At 36.0% G+C, this 15,732-nt stretch overlaps 4 protein-coding genes across 9 annotated transcripts; 2 read left to right on the forward strand and 2 right to left on the reverse strand.

Annotated features, from left to right (window-relative positions):
* Positions 1-2,449, reverse strand: LOC123708245 (TBC1 domain family member 23). The gene is made up of 2 exons (XM_045658857.1): positions 2,085-2,449; positions 1-2,011 (listed from the first exon to the last, which is right to left on the reverse strand). The coding sequence occupies exons 1-2, from the start codon at positions 2,111-2,113 to the stop codon at positions 7-9; spliced, it is 2,034 nt and encodes a 677-aa protein (XP_045514813.1). The 5' UTR covers positions 2,114-2,449; the 3' UTR covers positions 1-6.
* An 83-nt stretch (positions 2,450-2,532) lies between these two features.
* On the forward strand, positions 2,533-5,355 carry LOC123708474 (5'-AMP-activated protein kinase subunit beta-1). Of its 2 annotated transcripts, none has more exons than XM_045659196.1 (6): positions 2,533-2,658; positions 2,743-3,146; positions 3,220-3,366; positions 3,652-3,783; positions 3,868-3,966; positions 4,464-5,355. In XM_045659196.1, exons 2-6 carry the CDS (start codon positions 2,820-2,822, stop codon positions 4,608-4,610), a joined length of 852 nt encoding a protein of 283 aa, XP_045515152.1. In that variant the 5' UTR covers positions 2,533-2,658; positions 2,743-2,819; the 3' UTR covers positions 4,611-5,355. The 2 variants fall into 2 exon arrangements, with proteins under 2 accessions (XP_045515152.1, XP_045515151.1); XM_045659195.1 differs by having other exon boundaries at positions 2,541-2,664.
* An 89-nt stretch (positions 5,356-5,444) lies between these two features.
* Positions 5,445-7,562, reverse strand: LOC123708471 (UDP-galactose transporter senju). 4 transcript variants are annotated; one of them, XM_045659191.1, is made up of 5 exons: positions 7,379-7,562; positions 6,698-6,859; positions 6,506-6,629; positions 6,251-6,434; positions 5,445-6,141 (listed from the first exon to the last, which is right to left on the reverse strand). In XM_045659191.1, exons 2-5 carry the CDS (start codon positions 6,777-6,779, stop codon positions 5,494-5,496), a joined length of 1,038 nt encoding a protein of 345 aa, XP_045515147.1. In that variant the 5' UTR covers positions 6,780-6,859; positions 7,379-7,562; the 3' UTR covers positions 5,445-5,493. The 4 variants fall into 4 exon arrangements, with proteins under 4 accessions (XP_045515147.1, XP_045515148.1, XP_045515149.1 ...); XM_045659192.1 differs by having other exon boundaries at positions 7,426-7,558; XM_045659193.1 differs by having other exon boundaries at positions 7,406-7,558.
* An 831-nt stretch (positions 7,563-8,393) lies between these two features.
* Positions 8,394-14,924, forward strand: LOC123708961 (retinal guanylyl cyclase 1). 2 transcript variants are annotated; one of them, XM_045660009.1, is made up of 12 exons: positions 8,394-8,491; positions 9,246-9,583; positions 9,678-10,028; positions 10,492-11,477; positions 11,554-11,671; positions 12,106-12,546; positions 12,643-12,814; positions 12,886-13,026; positions 13,097-13,289; positions 13,360-13,802; positions 13,893-14,038; positions 14,219-14,924. In XM_045660009.1, the coding sequence occupies exons 2-12, from the start codon at positions 9,379-9,381 to the stop codon at positions 14,581-14,583; spliced, it is 3,561 nt and encodes a 1,186-aa protein (XP_045515965.1). In that variant the 5' UTR covers positions 8,394-8,491; positions 9,246-9,378; the 3' UTR covers positions 14,584-14,924. The 2 variants fall into 2 exon arrangements, with proteins under 2 accessions (XP_045515965.1, XP_045515966.1); XM_045660010.1 differs by lacking the exons at positions 8,394-8,491; positions 9,246-9,583; positions 9,678-10,028 and adding an exon at positions 10,233-10,289.
* Positions 14,925-15,732: the final 808 nt, after the last annotated feature.

Here is a 15,732-nt window from a genome sequence, read left to right on the forward strand (position 1 = left end):
GAAATATTACTCAGATTTATTGTCTAGCTGCGTAACAATCTGGTTAGAAACAACTTTAGTCGCAAGCGAAGCATCCGGAATGAGAAAGCGATCCATATCTTTAATAAGCAAGCTATCACCATCAGGCACACCATACTTAAATGTGATCAATTCCGGGTGTCTCTTCTTAGCCGTGATCTTGACAATGGTTGACAGCAGCCGCCTTGACAACACCTTAGCGAAACCTTTCTTGTTCGGGATTTCACGTAGAATAACTAAATGGGTTTCCGTTACAACTAGGAATGAGTCATACATATAACCATTGTATAGCACTTCTTGACATTGAAAACTATTGATCACATTCGGTCCTTTTAGAAAAGACTGTGTTTGTACGATCTCGTCTGCGAGCTCAGCTGGATCCGGTCTCACATCAGAGTAGGATTCGTCGTCGTCATCGTTAATAGTAAACACAGGCGGCACGTTCCTATATCGGCTATCCTTACGGTCAGATGTGGATACGTGCCAATCGCTTGTGTTACTCTGCGAATTTGGATTAACTATGTACTCAATTAACTTTCCTTTGACCTCCTGACTCTTAGCCCTCATTGCTGACGATAACTTGCCAAACAACTGAATAGCTGGAATGTTTTCCCTTCTCTTTGTCTCCCTTAACTCCGATTGTACGTTATTATTATTGGGAGCGCACACTAAACACTTTGCCTGATTGTGATCCTCTAAGCAATCAGTCATGTGTGGTCCAAAGTAATCGTGAATCGCCACGAATCCGCCGTCGAGCATCGACACGTGCTTTATATTTCTTTTGAGGAAAGATGCTACAACCATATGTGCATAGCTATCTTCTTCAGTTCTACCCGATCCAACGAAACATAAATGTTCACCAGCTGCCAGTGAACCTGCAGCTAGAGCTTGCCTTTGGGCGCTCAGCAAGCCTTGTACCGCTGTGTTAAAAGCATTGGGTTCTTGCAGCATCAGGTTGCAGTCAAGATGGAAGGCTGTTGATAAGTGACCAGCATTGTACTGCTCTGCTGGACGGCAATCCACTAAAAAAAACTTGACAGTGTCTGAATCCATACTGTCAATGGTAGCACTCTCAATAAGCTCATGGACAGCCAATGGAAGACATAAAGCTTGAGAATAGAGCTTTGAATTTATTTCAAGACCACAATCGGAGAACAATACCTCTAGCACATCTTCACGGAAAGAAACTGGTGTCTTTAGAGAATAGTAATGAGCTAAAGAACAGAAATCTGAAACATCATTAGCATCCAAATCTCCAGGCATTTTTCTTAAGCATTCAATTATTGTTGCTTTACCATCCTCTTTCATTTGTAATAGTTGTTCTCTTGCATTTATAATCATTATCAAACATAAGAAGAATATAAAGAAGGGGTCAGACCTCTGGAAGTATAAATCCCACATAAATAGAACTACTTCCAAGTTACAAGTCCCAGAGAAGAGTGACCGAAGCCATGGCATACAGTATTGCTCAGGTGTAATCCTTTTAGTATCCAAAAAAGAACACAGTTCCGGGTCATGATATTGAATAATCAAACGTAAAATGTGAAAAGGTACACCATTAGCCACACATGCACTTGGAATGTATAACTTTAATATCTTTTCAAAAAGGTTATAGGTATCAGAGCGTGGCAATTTTAAACTTAAGAGTGGATATAATATTTCTACCCAGCCATTACTAGATGCATAGTTAAGTGATTTAGATTTGCAATAGAATGTTATAATTGACTCAATGTCTGAAATCACTGACAATTTTTCATCATCATCATTGTCAAGTTTTTGAACAAATTTTTTCACATCATCTCTTAGATCATTTTGGTTATGCAAATCAAATATTTCATCAAACATAAGTAACTGGTTTGCACTGTCCTGACAATTAAGACACACTAGCCAGATATCAGCTCGAAGGCTATCAGGAATTCTTTTACCTTTTGTTATGTTGTTTATTTCATATGATGAGGCACCATCTAAGAGCGCCGATTCTAGCTCAATCAACCTGAAAACATACGATATAGAATAACAAATGCAAATCCTGCAACAAAGTATCTATGAAGGTAATAAATACTTACCAAGTTGTATCCTCTTCTTCCTTTGTCATTGTTAAAATATAGGTCAATAAATCGAATTATAAAAGATAATAACACAATTTTTACAGGTAAGTATCCATGAGTACTATAACTCCTATCTCTGGGATCTTCTTTATCGACTATTTCTTGTAAGAACAATTTCTGTTTAATAAATAACTATTATTATCTTACATATGCACCAAGTATCGATCCACAACTTTGAGAAATAATAACTTTCCGTATCAGTAGCATTCTTCCTGAATTTGTGGCTTTAATTACTTATTTGTTTTTCCATCAAAATGAAAGTACCTCTAACGAAAGACGGAGTCTGCAATATATGCAATATTCAATGCTATTAAAAATCAGTATCAAGTAACGTCATTCATGTATGTCATTTCACAAATATACGGCTTTTATAGATAGTACTCAATACTCATTTGTGCCAAAGTCTTGGGAACTGTGGCTGTCGGCTGTCAAGTGAAAAATGAGTGGGTAGGAAATAGGAATGCGAAAAAATCTAGAGTTCAAACTTCAAAATTATGTTTGAATGGTTCGAACTTTATAGAATCAAAACAAGGTTTCAGTGTGTTTTTAGTTAACATCATAGAATAAAATATTTATTGCAATTGATATACCATTTAACAAATAATACACATTTCAGATTTGATAACCCTTTACAAACTTTAATGTCGTTGAAGTGACTGTGTATGTAAGTACCCTTTATTACCTAAGCCAAGAATGGGTAACGCAGGGAGTAACCCTCCTAAGGAATGGACAAAAGATCATCAAAGTAAACATGTTGAAGTTGGGCCATCATCTCCAACGAAAGATGGAGAGGCCTTTACATTTGATAAGAAAACAGACGATGACCGAAGCGGTCGAGACGATGACAATAACCTTGAAGAAGGAGCTCCATATTATACAAAATGTGTGCCTGAACATGCAGATCATGATGAAGAACCTATGCCCCGTAAAAGATCAAATACATTAACTGGAAGCAATAAGAATATAGAAGATGTTCAAGTATTACCTACAGTATTCAAATGGGAAGGAGGAGGAAAACAGGTTTATTTTGTTGACCTCTTAGAAATTACATTAATAGTAAATAATACTAATAGGCTGTTATTAACCATTACAGGTTTTTATTAGTGGAACATTTACTGAATGGAAAACAATTCCTATGGTGAAATCTCATGGAGATTTTGTAACTATTATTGACCTACCAGAAGGTGAGCATCAGTATAAATATTTCGTAGATGGAGAATGGAGACATGATCCTACAGTAGTAAGTAACCAACTATGTATGGCACCTTATAGAAACAATATCATCATCCCTTTTTTATAAATAATAATGATTAAGTTTTATACTTCCTATTTTATAAAAAGTCTTTATTTCACAAAAAATTCAACATTGCTTTTTTCAAAATGTACATAGGAATTTTAATATGATTAATGTTTTCATTTTAATTTACTAGACATAAATAACTATATAAATACAACATTACTATTAAAAATTGTTTTTTTTATTAAGATTATTAAATAAATTTAACAAGTCATTTTATTTTTTTAGAAAGTTGTAGACAATGGTATGGGATCTAAAAACAATTTGGTAACTGTGAAAATGTCTGATTTTGAAGTATTTCAAGCTCTTGCTAAAGACAGTGAAGGCATACACAGTTCAGCGCAGACTGAATATTCCCAGGTTTCTATTATAAATATTAACTTTTTCTGTAATAAAGAAAAGGAATGATTTATATGTTCTCATGAATATGATGCTTTTTTTTAGGAAATCCCACAATCCAAGCCCTGGGAAAAAGTATCTGGGCCTCCAATATTACCACCCCACCTGTTGCAAGTTATTTTAAATAAAGATACACCATTATCGGTAGGATAATTTCATATTTTATTGAATTTTATATGCTTAATCAAAAAAAGCAAGGATGGCTACTAGTGGCTTCAGCATGCAACTCTCAGTATTTGAGCTATGTAATTAAACTGGCATGCCTTTACAAAATTTAGAACATTTTTACAACCTGTATAAGGCTTATCCCTACACCTAAAATTAAGCAGAGGAATGTATCAACACTGTTTTTTTTTTAATATCAATCAATATCTATGTGGTCAACATACTAAAAAGCTAAATAGATATTGTTTTCATTTCTCCAACTGTTTCTAATGCCAATATAAAAAAAATTATACTTAACCAAATTTGATGTAATCCTTTATTTAATTTTATTAAACTTAAAAATTATTTAACAGGAATGTTCATTGTTATTGTACTATTTATTTATTTCAATGAAATGATGCTTATTTACAATCAAGCAATCAACAATCACACTACTTAAGGTGACAGTAATGAATGAACAATATTTAAATTTTCAGTGTGAGCCAACACTTTTACCAGAACCCAATCATGTGATGTTGAACCATTTATATGCGTTATCAATTAAGGATGGAGTTATGGTGCTATCTGCAACACACAGACACAGGAAGAAGTATGTTACAACATTGCTGTATAAACCAATTTAAACAAATATATTAGGTACTTAAATCACAAAAAAAATGTATTGAAACAGTAAAAACATTTGATATTATATTATTTATTTATTATCATTTTTCATAATTAAAAGATTAGATTTAATTACAATGCAGTTAAACTTTAAATCTTTTGAGATTAGATTAACAGTCTAAAATAAAAAAGGCCTATAGCATTTTTTTTTATATTGCATGAGTGGTTTGTCAAAAATTTAAGATTGTTAAACTAGAAATATAAGTGACAGAGACATTTAAGAAAAGTGTATGTTAGTTGACAATTTTGAATACATTGTTTAAATTGATATATGTATTAGTAAAAAAAATATTTTCACATTTATGGCATTATTTAAAAACTACAAATGTTTGACATATATTAATTACTTTCTCATAATATTGTAATTTAACTTTTCAATAATCCTGGTACATTAAGAATATTAAAATTATAATACTGATTAATATAAGCCTTTGGCGAAACCACAATCACATAATTATTTAATATCATATTTGTTATGACTCATTTGTAGAATTTCTTAATAGTGAATAATGTAATACATTAATCATGATCTAGCCACACTGCAAAATTTATAGTTATATGTTGATTATTCATAGATCTGACTAGACCAATTCATGTTGCTAGCTAATACATACCACTTAATTGGGCAAATTGAATTTTATAACCATAGCCCCTAGCTTTAGAACTATTAATTGTTATGATATAATAAAGGAAAGATCTTTCTTATTAATTCTTAATTTATTTTTATTGAGGCAGTTTAAAACAAGTAAAAGGAGGATAATATTGAAGAAGCCTAGGTGTTCTTGTATACATTTTTGTCAACTTATGTTATATAATCTCATAGCCTCTAATTTTTAGTTCAGTCTATTGAACAACTACATCCAAAAGTGGCTTTTTGTCTTTTCTCATCTGTTCACTCTCAACATTAGTATTATTTACTGGATTTTTGAAATACATAGCCACAGATATAACAACTAAACAAATAGATACTATTGTGTAAAATGTAATTAGTATATGAAATAAAATATAACATACCACAGCTGTTATTATTAACTCTAAAGCACTAGCATATGTTTTGAGAATTGAATTCAAATTCTTCAAAAAGAAGCTTGTCACTATCCCTACAATAGCACTATTTACAGTGATTAATATAACAAACACATCACCTAAAGATTGAAAATCTTTAAACATAGTAAGAACTTCTCCTTTGCACATGAGAATAAAAAAGTTGCAAATGACAGAATCCAAATACATGAAAACATTTTGTAGGAATATGTCTACATTGGACCCCTTTGTTTTGAGCAAATATTCATTATAAGTGCCTGCTAAGCATGAACAGAAGTTTTGAAAGTTTATTGAAACAAAATAGATGTTAAATATCTGAGACCAGATACTATCAGCATCTCCCTTGGATGTTATTGTAGCTGCATCAAAGTTCTTCAACATACAACCAAGTGTAAGTATGCCTAGAGATATCCATTGGATGAATGCTAACTTTTTCTTGAATAGGAACTGAAAGGAAATGACTACTTGATAAATTTTTATCATATAGATTGTAATCTTCTCATTACATTTTTATAATTAATTTTTATAGCTGTTGATAACAGTATGTAATACTCACCTGAAAAATAAATGCTGTCAATACTACTCTGAATTGCAGGAGAATATAGTAAGATGTTGGATCATAATGTGATAAATTGATAAAAGCTAAATTATTGTAAAAACAATATAGCAATGATGGTATGAAATACTGGAGCAGAAGATTATAATTATTTGAAATAGCTTTAAATATATTAGGTTTATCTCTGAAAAAGAAATACTATTGTGAATCATCTATTGTATACATTTACTCTCAAGAAAAGTAAATTACACTTACCCTCTTTTATATGTATAAAGAGCAGCAGAAATGAATAGCTTTAACAATTCAGATAAAAAAACAACTAGTGTTGTATTGTAGTCATATATTCCATTTTCAGTTTTAGATGCAGTAATGAAAACACCTGAAATGAAATTTGACTTAGTAATAGATCATAATTCAGAACAATATTCGTAAGGCATCTAGTCTTACCTTGAAAAACAAATAATATTATATATAAAGCAAATACAATAAATCCTTCCTTATTAGGAAATAACTTTTTAAATTTTTCCATTTTATTATGAGCTCCAATTAACTTCAAAATTTAACTTAGAGTTACCATTCTAGATTGAGTGCTGCAGTTAGAGCATATTCCTTAAATTAAAACACAATTTATAATAAAGTTAAATTTTAACATTAATTTTACCAATGAATTTTTATAATACATGTAAATCATGTATTATAACAATCTCGATTGACAATTAGCGATTATTTATTTAATGATAATTTTAGCAAAAATCCTAAGATAAATAAATATTCGGAATTATTGTTTAGGCAATGACCAAACTAATGTCAAGAAAATGAGGACTTAAACAAATATTCACAGGAATTTGGTCTTAACAACATTTTATTGCTTTTAAACAGAGCATAAAGGTAAAATCGCTTTTAACTAGGGAAAATTTTCATAATAAAAATAATGGAACCAACTAATGGAAATCTATGATAGTGAAATAGTCATCTTTGTATTCAAATATACCCACGGAACTATATTCATATAGTTTATACTACGTACTAAAGTTTACCAAATTAATGGGCATTTCATAAAAGCTATCAAATTATATTCTCATACTTTAATAAAAAATTTAATAGCAGGTTTTTAGTATTTTTGCTCACCAAATACGGATTATATTAACAACAAACCGAGATGATCTTATTTATACCGTAAGCGTTTCTTCTCACTTTTCACTAAATGTGTAAAGAGTTTTGACGTCGCTAGATTAATACAATAATTATTAAAAATCAAAAATGTATCAAAGAAAATTTTAATGTTTCCTTATCCTTTAGTTAACTGTTATGATACCACAGAAAGACTGGTCACAGAACACATCACACATGAGGAGTACTTTTTGAGCATAGATAAAATATTATACTGACATACTGAGACTTTTGACTTAGGCGTTATATTTTTTTTGTCGGTTAGGACATAGGACTTAGAAAACTGTGAATGTTTACCTTTTGATGCGTAGGTTTTTATGCCCTTTAAGTATATTATAGTAAATCTTGATTTTATAATTTGATTTTGGAGTGTCATCTACTGGAAAACTAGACGACTTTTAAAACGCAACATTAATAAGTATTTTAATTGACTGCCATCTTTGGGAACTCAAATTAACTATAATAAGATACATATATACGCTCATTAGTCGGTATTCCCCAAAAACACAAAAATCATATTAAACGTTATGTCCAATACTATAATAATTATAAAATAGGGTTATGTATATAGCAAGAGAACACTGTCGTGTAATTTTGAAAGCGATTTTTATTTTAACGATGCTTATACGGTTTAGTATTTTAAATAATATTACATTAAATAACATCGGTAGGTACCTACTTATTTTATAAATACATTTTTAAATCGCTGTCTAGATTTAAAAAAACTAATCATTACTTTTAAATAATTGTTGCCATACGTATTCAGAGAACGCAGATAGAATGTTTGTTTAAAAATCAAAAGACGGTTATAGGAAAGGAAAAGCTTAAAAGTATAATTATTAAATTATACTCAACTAGTCTTAACACAATGAACCACCGATATGAGCTATCAATGAGATCACGGATCCAATCACGCAAGTGGCGAAAACAGCAGGGTGCGCGCAGGCGCGAATCAGCAGGCATTGTGCAGCGGGCGGAAGCAAGCAGCAGTCCCGTCTGTGACGCGCCGCGCGCCCGATGCTACCTGTGGCGCGCTGTAATGTACGCTTTACGCGCGCTGCACACTCTCAGGTAGGAACATCTCTAGTATTACGAGTATATTCAGACCTCGACTCTTGGTACCACACTCACATATCATTAGTTATCGAATTTTATCCTCATTATTGACAGAGTCTTCATGTGAAAATATATTGTATGTAAATCATAGTGACCTAATCCTACTAACGATTTTACTATTGATATTAATTACAAATTGCTGTAAAAGTGTTATTTGTATTCATATTATTAATAATGGCGATTTACATATATATAAATACATAATCTAAAGAAAAATCTATGTAGTTAAAAAATCCACTGTATTTTTATTATATTGTTTGCTTTATAATAAATCTCTCGTGTACCGATTAGTATATTATTGTCAAACATTTAGGGATAGTGGATACGGATTTTATAATATTAATAATTATTACAATTATATACTCACAGAACACAATGGACATGTTAGAAAGGCGAATATATTTCATTCAATAACATATATACATAACATTTATATAACAGTACATACATTTTTGTTTTAGAATTTATATCTGTGTTATTCGTTTTCAAAACAATATTCAAATACGGAATTTGGCTTTAATTATTTCGCTTATTTAAAATAACAACATTTCCTATTATCACTTAGCGAAACCGTAGTCAGATATATTTACATCTTGAAAATATATTACCTAATTCTATGTTAAGTCGCTTCAACGATTAATTAGAAAATATGTTGGGTATTAAGTAGAAAATCATAAACAAAAATAAACTTAAATCGATTTGTTTGTAGTGAGAGAAAGGTCTCGGTCCAGTTTGATGTGGCGCGGTGAAGTGTGGAGGACGCGGCCAAGCGTGTAATCGACACACTGCCCTCATGAGGGCCGCCCGTAGCGCCCGCAGCGCCCCATAGTGCCATCGGGGTCATGCTAGCTGCTGCTCTCGCAACGCTATCCACCTTCGCTGCGCTCGTCGTCGCCACTACCGCTGCTGCGCCGCTGCTCCTGGTGCTTCGCTCGGCCTGTCGTTTTAACGACACCTTTTTGTTCTCGGAAACGGCTCTCGAGAATTTTATCGCATCCTCTGGGGGAATTACACCACCGCGTCCCTTTACAGTTCTGAACTACAACGGTTTGTAAATAATTTCTATTTCACTATAATAAGGACTAGGATTAGTCCTATTTTTCCTTCTTCGAAAAACACACATGAATTCATGTTATTGCAGAGACGTGTGGTACAGGATGGCAGCAACACGTTGCGACAGCTGGTTTAAAGATAGCAGTTCAAGGTGGAATTGTGATAAGCGCAGGATGGGGCGGCGCCGCCTTATGTGGAGCGCTGTCCATGCTGAGTCGTGCGCCTGCCTCCTGCGCTGAACCTCACGCGCGGGCTGCTTCGCTGGCTGCTCTTGCCCTTCGCCTGCGTTGGCGGAGTGCTACATTGCTGGTAGCGCATCGGCACCAACAATCAGATCTTTGCACATCTATATTGACAGAAGTGGAACGAGCCCTTCTTAATATAGGACTACAACTGCGCCAAACAGATATTCAATCTAAATATAATGAGCAAACACACAGTAAGTAAAATTACTGACTTATTTTTTTTGTAATTATTAGTTTCGCGTTTCTAGTTCTTTTCTAGAATGTTATTTCTAGTTTCTAGAAATGCGAAACTATACTTAGTAAAATTTTCGTGGAGAATAATTAATTAAAACATTTTTGTTACGTCAAAAAATTGTTACGCCATGGCTATCAAACTATTTAATCACCTTGCAATCTATTATACGGCAGATTGGAAGGTGAAGGCTTTCAAGGGGAAAGTGATTAAATATTTAAGGGTAAGGTGCCTTCATAGCTTGGGCGAGTATTTAAACCATAAGTTTGATAATAATTATAAATAACTTAACTTATATTATAATGATAATTAATATGACGTTTGCATGCCTATTTTTGTATGGCTGATTGTGCGGATTTTTATGATTATTCGATCTAAATGTACCACTTTCTTTGCAAATAAACGATTTATTTATTATTTTACAGTTTCTATTCTCTGCGACGATCGAAACTATGATGAACAGGACAAGAAGTATGGAGTTCACCCCGTGCTAATAGTACGGCGACCGTTTGTTTCGACCATTATGCCTTCTGCGAGACATCGGTCTTTTGCGTACATTTATGATAATTTAAAATTACACAATGATTTAAATAACAATACACAGGCGAACATAAGCCCAAGATCTACTCGCAATGATTCAGAACGACAGTTAGAATGGGCCGAAATTTTTCAATTTTACAGAGTCAACTCCACAAGATCTCCAGCTTCGGTGGCTTCAGTTGATATTGATAATGCAATGAAACAAAATACTAATTCTATAGGACTCAACGCCGCTGATTATATTAACAGCTTGGTATTCATTGAACGCGCTCCGATTGACACGTATACATACTTGCTTGAAGCACCGTATAACAATACCGGATCTATCATGTATTCTTTTGATATATACGAGAGTAGAATGATTGAGGGATCAGCTACCTGGGAGCTGGTTACGATATCGTTAACTGAGACCACCCAATCGGCAGATGACAGTTGGCACACGGATGTTAGGTGGGAAGGGGGTAGTGAATTCGAGACGTGGTGTATCAATCACGCAGAAGTGAATCAAGAGATTGGAGTAGAGCGGCTGCCGGGAGAGGCAGTCTGCGCGGTTGGAGCAGCTGGTGCAGCAGGTGCAGTCCTAGCTGCAGTTATGGTAACTGTAGTTGTTCTGCGTCGTGCGATGAGTTGGCGGCATGGTGTGCGTAGGCGTCCACGGACTGCTGTCGTGCTAGCGCCGGTGGACTTCGAGTTCCCGGCGGAAGAGCAGCGACGCGTGGGTGAGGGGATGGAAAGTGTGTTAAGTTGGTTGCAACAACTACACGAACTGCCTGACCAGCCTGACTTACTGAAACGACCGCTGGCTCCCTCGGCCCCGTCATCAGTGTGTAGTGTTTCAAGGCTGTCGCCTGATGGAAGGATTCGGTACAAAGTAATAAAGTAAAACGCAATCAGTATTACACGATTTAAGTATTTAGGGGGCAGTTCTAAAATAAAGTTTTTTACAGGGGGATCCGGTTCATATGAAGTACCTACCTGTGGCTACATTAGAGCTTAAACGAAAGGCTATCGATGTTTTACTTGTTATGCAAAGCTTGCGACATGAAAATCTCAATATTTTCATTGGTATGTTCAACATATCGTTGCATTATTAACAAGCTGCTATTTTAATGTGGTCGACCACATCTGAGATTAAAAACTAAAAAAAAATATGCAATCAGCTTCTTGTGCCTTAAACACGCCGTCGACTTTTTGGGTCAAAGCCGGTCACGATGTTTTCCATCACCGTTCGAGCGAATGTTAAATGCGGACATAAACAGAAAGTCCATTGGTGCACAGCCGGGGATCGAACCTATGGACCTATCAAGGATAATAATCTGATTAAAAACTGAAGTAGTTCCTATTCTAAGATTTACTCTCATCATTTTGACAGCTGTTCATTTGTTTCCCATCTAAGAAAGTTCGTTCATACTTAATGTTGTGTTAGTACGCTCTCGAAGGATGTTACTGGGGGTAACGAGAGCGTATATTAAGTACTACAACAGTATGTTTGTGTGCAGGGTGTGTCTCTGTTGCACGACCTGCATTAGTGTACGGTGCGGGTGCACGCGGCTCCCTTCAAGCAGTATTGCAGGCGGATGAGCTGCGGCTAGACTGGACATTTCGGCTGTCACTGCTGACGGACCTGGTTAGAGGAATGCGCTATCTACACGCGTCACCACTGCGCGCCCATGGCTGCCTTACATCACGTGCCTGTCTTGTCGATGCCCGGTGGGTGCTGCGAGTATCAGACTATGGTGTCGCACAGCTAGGGCATGCTCAGGCCATGCCCATAGGACTACGCTGCCCCCGCGACTTGCTATGGTGTGCGCCTGAGGTGCTGCGAGTGGGCGATACAATGCCCCCTACTCAGTCAGCAGACGTGTTCTCCTTTTCTATTATCATGCAAGAAGTCATCGTTCGAGGGGAGCCCTACTGTATGCTCAGCTTTACGCCTGAAGGTAATACAATTTTACAGCTCACAAAACTTAAAGTTGCATCAGTGTCATAGTGGTTCATATTATAGTTGTCTATTAATATCATGTATTTTTTTATAGAAATAGTGGAGAAACTGTGTCGTCCACCGCCATTAATCCGACCGTCAGTTTCTATGGGTGCAGCGCCGCCCGAAGCGGTTAGTATTATGCGTCAGTGTTGGAGCGAGCAGCCTGAGCATCGCCCTGACTTTGACCGTCTTCACGAGGTTTTTCGCCAATTGCACAGTGGACGGTACTGACTAACGTTGCCTCATCTACAGTTTATTTATTTTAACCATCTCACTATAAACTTTATTGTTGCAGAAAAGTTAACATCATGGATTCAATGTTTGAAATGTTAGAAAAATATAGCAATAATTTAGAAGAATTGATAAAGGAACGAACAGAACAGTTGGACATCGAGAAGAAAAAAACGGAACAGTTGTTAAACAGAATGCTCCCCAGGTATAATAGTGTTGCCATACCGGTAATTGGTAATATTTTTGTTACGCTCAATCGACTTTTTCTTATCTAGGACCGTGGCAGAGCGGTTACTGCTAGGACTGCGCGTGGAACCCGAAATGTTCGAGGAGGTGTCAATTTACTTCAGCGATATCGTGGGTTTTACTTCTATTGCTGCGAGAGCAACGCCCGTGCAAGTTGTCGACCTCCTTAATGACTTATATACTACTTTTGATGCAGCCATCGAGCAATACGCTGTGTACAAGGTTTGAACTACAATTTTACTCTTGTAGCCTTTTATTCGAGATATAGGTGACTTGATAGCTCCAATTGCAGGTGGAGACAATTGGTGATGCGTATATGGTAGTCGGCGGTCTGCCAATACGTAGTACGGACCATGCACAGGCAGTTGCCACTATGGCGTTACATTTGCTGCACTTAGCTGGTCGGTTTCGTATAAGGCATTCACCATCCACTCCGCTGCATCTGCGAATTGGATTGCACACTGGACCCTGCTGTGCTGGCGTAGTGGGACTTACGATGCCGCGATACTGTTTGTTTGGAGATACCGTCAATACGGCTTCTCGTATGGAGTCAACGGGAGCAGCATGGCGGGTGCAGGTATCCACTGCGACTGCAGAAAGGTTAGCAGCGGCAGGTGGATTTCGTTTGCGCTCGCGTGGCCTCACGCAGATCAAGGGAAAGGGTGCTATGCACACTTACTGGCTACTAGGCAAGGAAGGCTTTGACAAGCCACTTCCCACGCCCCCTCCACTAGAGTAAGTATACCACTTCAATATTTGTTTCATTAATGACACATATGTGTGTCTCACCGTCATTAACGAAAATGTTTTCTTCTACTTTTTTAGGTCAGAAGAGGTACTATTCGAAACAGACGGGGAGAATGACAGTGAATCGTCTGATATCTCTAATGTTGTGAATCTCGGCCGGACTCTAACAGCCCCGCAGCAGACAGTAGAGCGCCAGAGCTCTGACCCCTGCGCCCAGTTTCTCGGTAACAGACTTTGAAATGGCAAAGGCTAAATAGTAGAAAATTTAAGTGGTAAATATGCAAAATGTGTCCGAAAGAAATAACCAGATCTATGGAAGGACGTTACTGTCACCAACTAGTTTAACTTAAAATTATATATTATATATAAACAAAATTAAATATGTTAATAAAATTATTATACAGGTGAGGGGGGCCAAGGCGCGCTGTCTGCGGAGAGCAGCCCATGCTTACGGTCAGCGGTAGATGGGCTGCGGGGAAGCGCCACACTTGGAAAGAGTATGGCAATAAGCGGACGAAGCGGTGCAGGCGCAGCGCGATTTCGCTATCTACGTTCCTCCCTTTCCAGCTGCTCAGTGGCGGGATCGCTAGAAGCCCCAGCACCGCGCGTTTTGCGGCGGCAATGGTCGCTGGAGCGTGGGGATTCTCTAGCGGCGGCAGCGGCGGGTCCAGATAGCGGAAGCCAGGCGCTAGAGCCGCTGGCGTTGAGAGCTCCCCCACCACGACCAGCCCCCCCACGCTATAGAACCCGTGCCGACACCGAGCGCTGACCTCTCCCAACTCAATGTGTCCCGACAATAATTACTTTTACGCAATAATTAGTCACGTCCCAGTCTAATGCAAGGATCCTGAAAGGCTTGAGTCGTTCGATAAAGAAATAATATAATATGTATTTAATATTTACGTTTCTAGTGTGATCTAAACTTTTATATTCCATATGAGTTCGGCTCTTGTCAAGGTCATTCCCGTTGCGTCGTACCTTCTACTCCTAGTGTAGACACCTCGTAAGCATTGTTGTGATTTATAAATTAAAATAATTATTATCAATAGATTGTAGATATTGTGTACTTTCACTGTCGACGTCGATTATTCATATTTTTTATGAGAGCTCCTCGAGTTTAACAAATTTCTACTCGATAAATCTTGTATTTTTGAAATTTTTCATCTGAATAAATCTTAAAATTATAATTATTTATTATTATGCTTATTTATGAGATTCCCCGTAATATTATCCTATAAGACTATATGTATTCAACAATCTAGGGGAGACATTCTAGTTTGATAAAAGCGCCCCCTATGAGAGTAAAAATCCTGGAACCTTGTCTATACAGTTAGTTAATTGAGGAATATATATTATACTTAATACACTTTATTTCGTAGAAAGAATAGATACAGAAGCGCCAAAGCCATCTTAAAATAGCAATTTAACACAGCGTAATAACGCTCAAAGCGTTTGATCTCATTCAGCTTACACGTAAATCTGCTAGATGTCGTTAATATAAAATTATAAAGTAGAGCCAAAAGGAAATCACAATTTTAAGAAAATATTTTATTAATACTTTGTTCTATATTTTGAACTACACAATTATCCTAACGGTTCACGCGGTGGCAGGAATGCATGGATATGCTAAACTGTTGGCAGTTTATTCCGGTTTTACATGTGAAATATTTTTCTTTACAAACTTTATACTATTATTCTCTTCAATTTTGTAAGATGTAGCAAATATCTTACAAAATTATGACGGTAATCCTGTTACGTTTTTAATATCGAATTCATTTCTGCATGTGCGTTAGCAGTAATACAGTTTGAGAGATGTTAAGAGAGGAGAAAAGTAGAAGAAAATCTAAAAGTTAAACAATATCACGTATACTTTTAGTATTATTAAAAACAAATTATCTTAATTCAGATCACTGGCATT

This window comes from Pieris brassicae, chromosome 4 (genome assembly GCF_905147105.1).
Source record: "Pieris brassicae chromosome 4, ilPieBrab1.1, whole genome shotgun sequence".
Taxonomy (NCBI): Eukaryota; Metazoa; Arthropoda; class Insecta; order Lepidoptera; family Pieridae; genus Pieris; species Pieris brassicae.

What these genes read in the sequence shown, in the direction of transcription:
- LOC123708471 (XM_045659191.1), bottom strand. Translation starts at nt 6,779, where the DNA reads ATGGAAAAATTTAAAAAGTTATTTCCTAATAAGGAAGGATTTATTGTA. An exon ending in AATATTATTTGTTTTTCAAG is followed by an intron (nt 6,630 to 6,697) that starts GTAAGACTAGAT and finishes ATTTCATTTCAG; the next exon opens with GTGTTTTCATTACTGCATCT. An exon ending in CTTTATACATATAAAAGAGG is followed by an intron (nt 6,435 to 6,505) that starts GTAAGTGTAATT and finishes TTTCTTTTTCAG; the next exon opens with AGATAAACCTAATATATTTA.
- LOC123708474 (XM_045659196.1), top strand. Translation starts at nt 2,820, where the DNA reads ATGGGTAACGCAGGGAGTAACCCTCCTAAGGAATGGACAAAAGATCAT. An exon ending in GGGAAGGAGGAGGAAAACAG is followed by an intron (nt 3,147 to 3,219) that starts GTTTATTTTGTT and finishes TAACCATTACAG; the next exon opens with GTTTTTATTAGTGGAACATT. An exon ending in GGAGACATGATCCTACAGTA is followed by an intron (nt 3,367 to 3,651) that starts GTAAGTAACCAA and finishes TTATTTTTTTAG; the next exon opens with AAAGTTGTAGACAATGGTAT.
- LOC123708245 (XM_045658857.1), bottom strand. Translation starts at nt 2,113, where the DNA reads ATGACAAAGGAAGAAGAGGATACAACTTG. An exon ending in GAAGAAGAGGATACAACTTG is followed by an intron (nt 2,012 to 2,084) that starts GTAAGTATTTAT and finishes GTATGTTTTCAG; the next exon opens with GTTGATTGAGCTAGAATCGG.
- LOC123708961 (XM_045660009.1), top strand. Translation starts at nt 9,379, where the DNA reads ATGCTAGCTGCTGCTCTCGCAACGCTATCCACCTTCGCTGCGCTCGTC. An exon ending in ATGGAAGGATTCGGTACAAA is followed by an intron (nt 11,478 to 11,553) that starts GTAATAAAGTAA and finishes AGTTTTTTACAG; the next exon opens with GGGGATCCGGTTCATATGAA. An exon ending in CCCCTGCGCCCAGTTTCTCG is followed by an intron (nt 14,039 to 14,218) that starts GTAACAGACTTT and finishes ATTATTATACAG; the next exon opens with GTGAGGGGGGCCAAGGCGCG.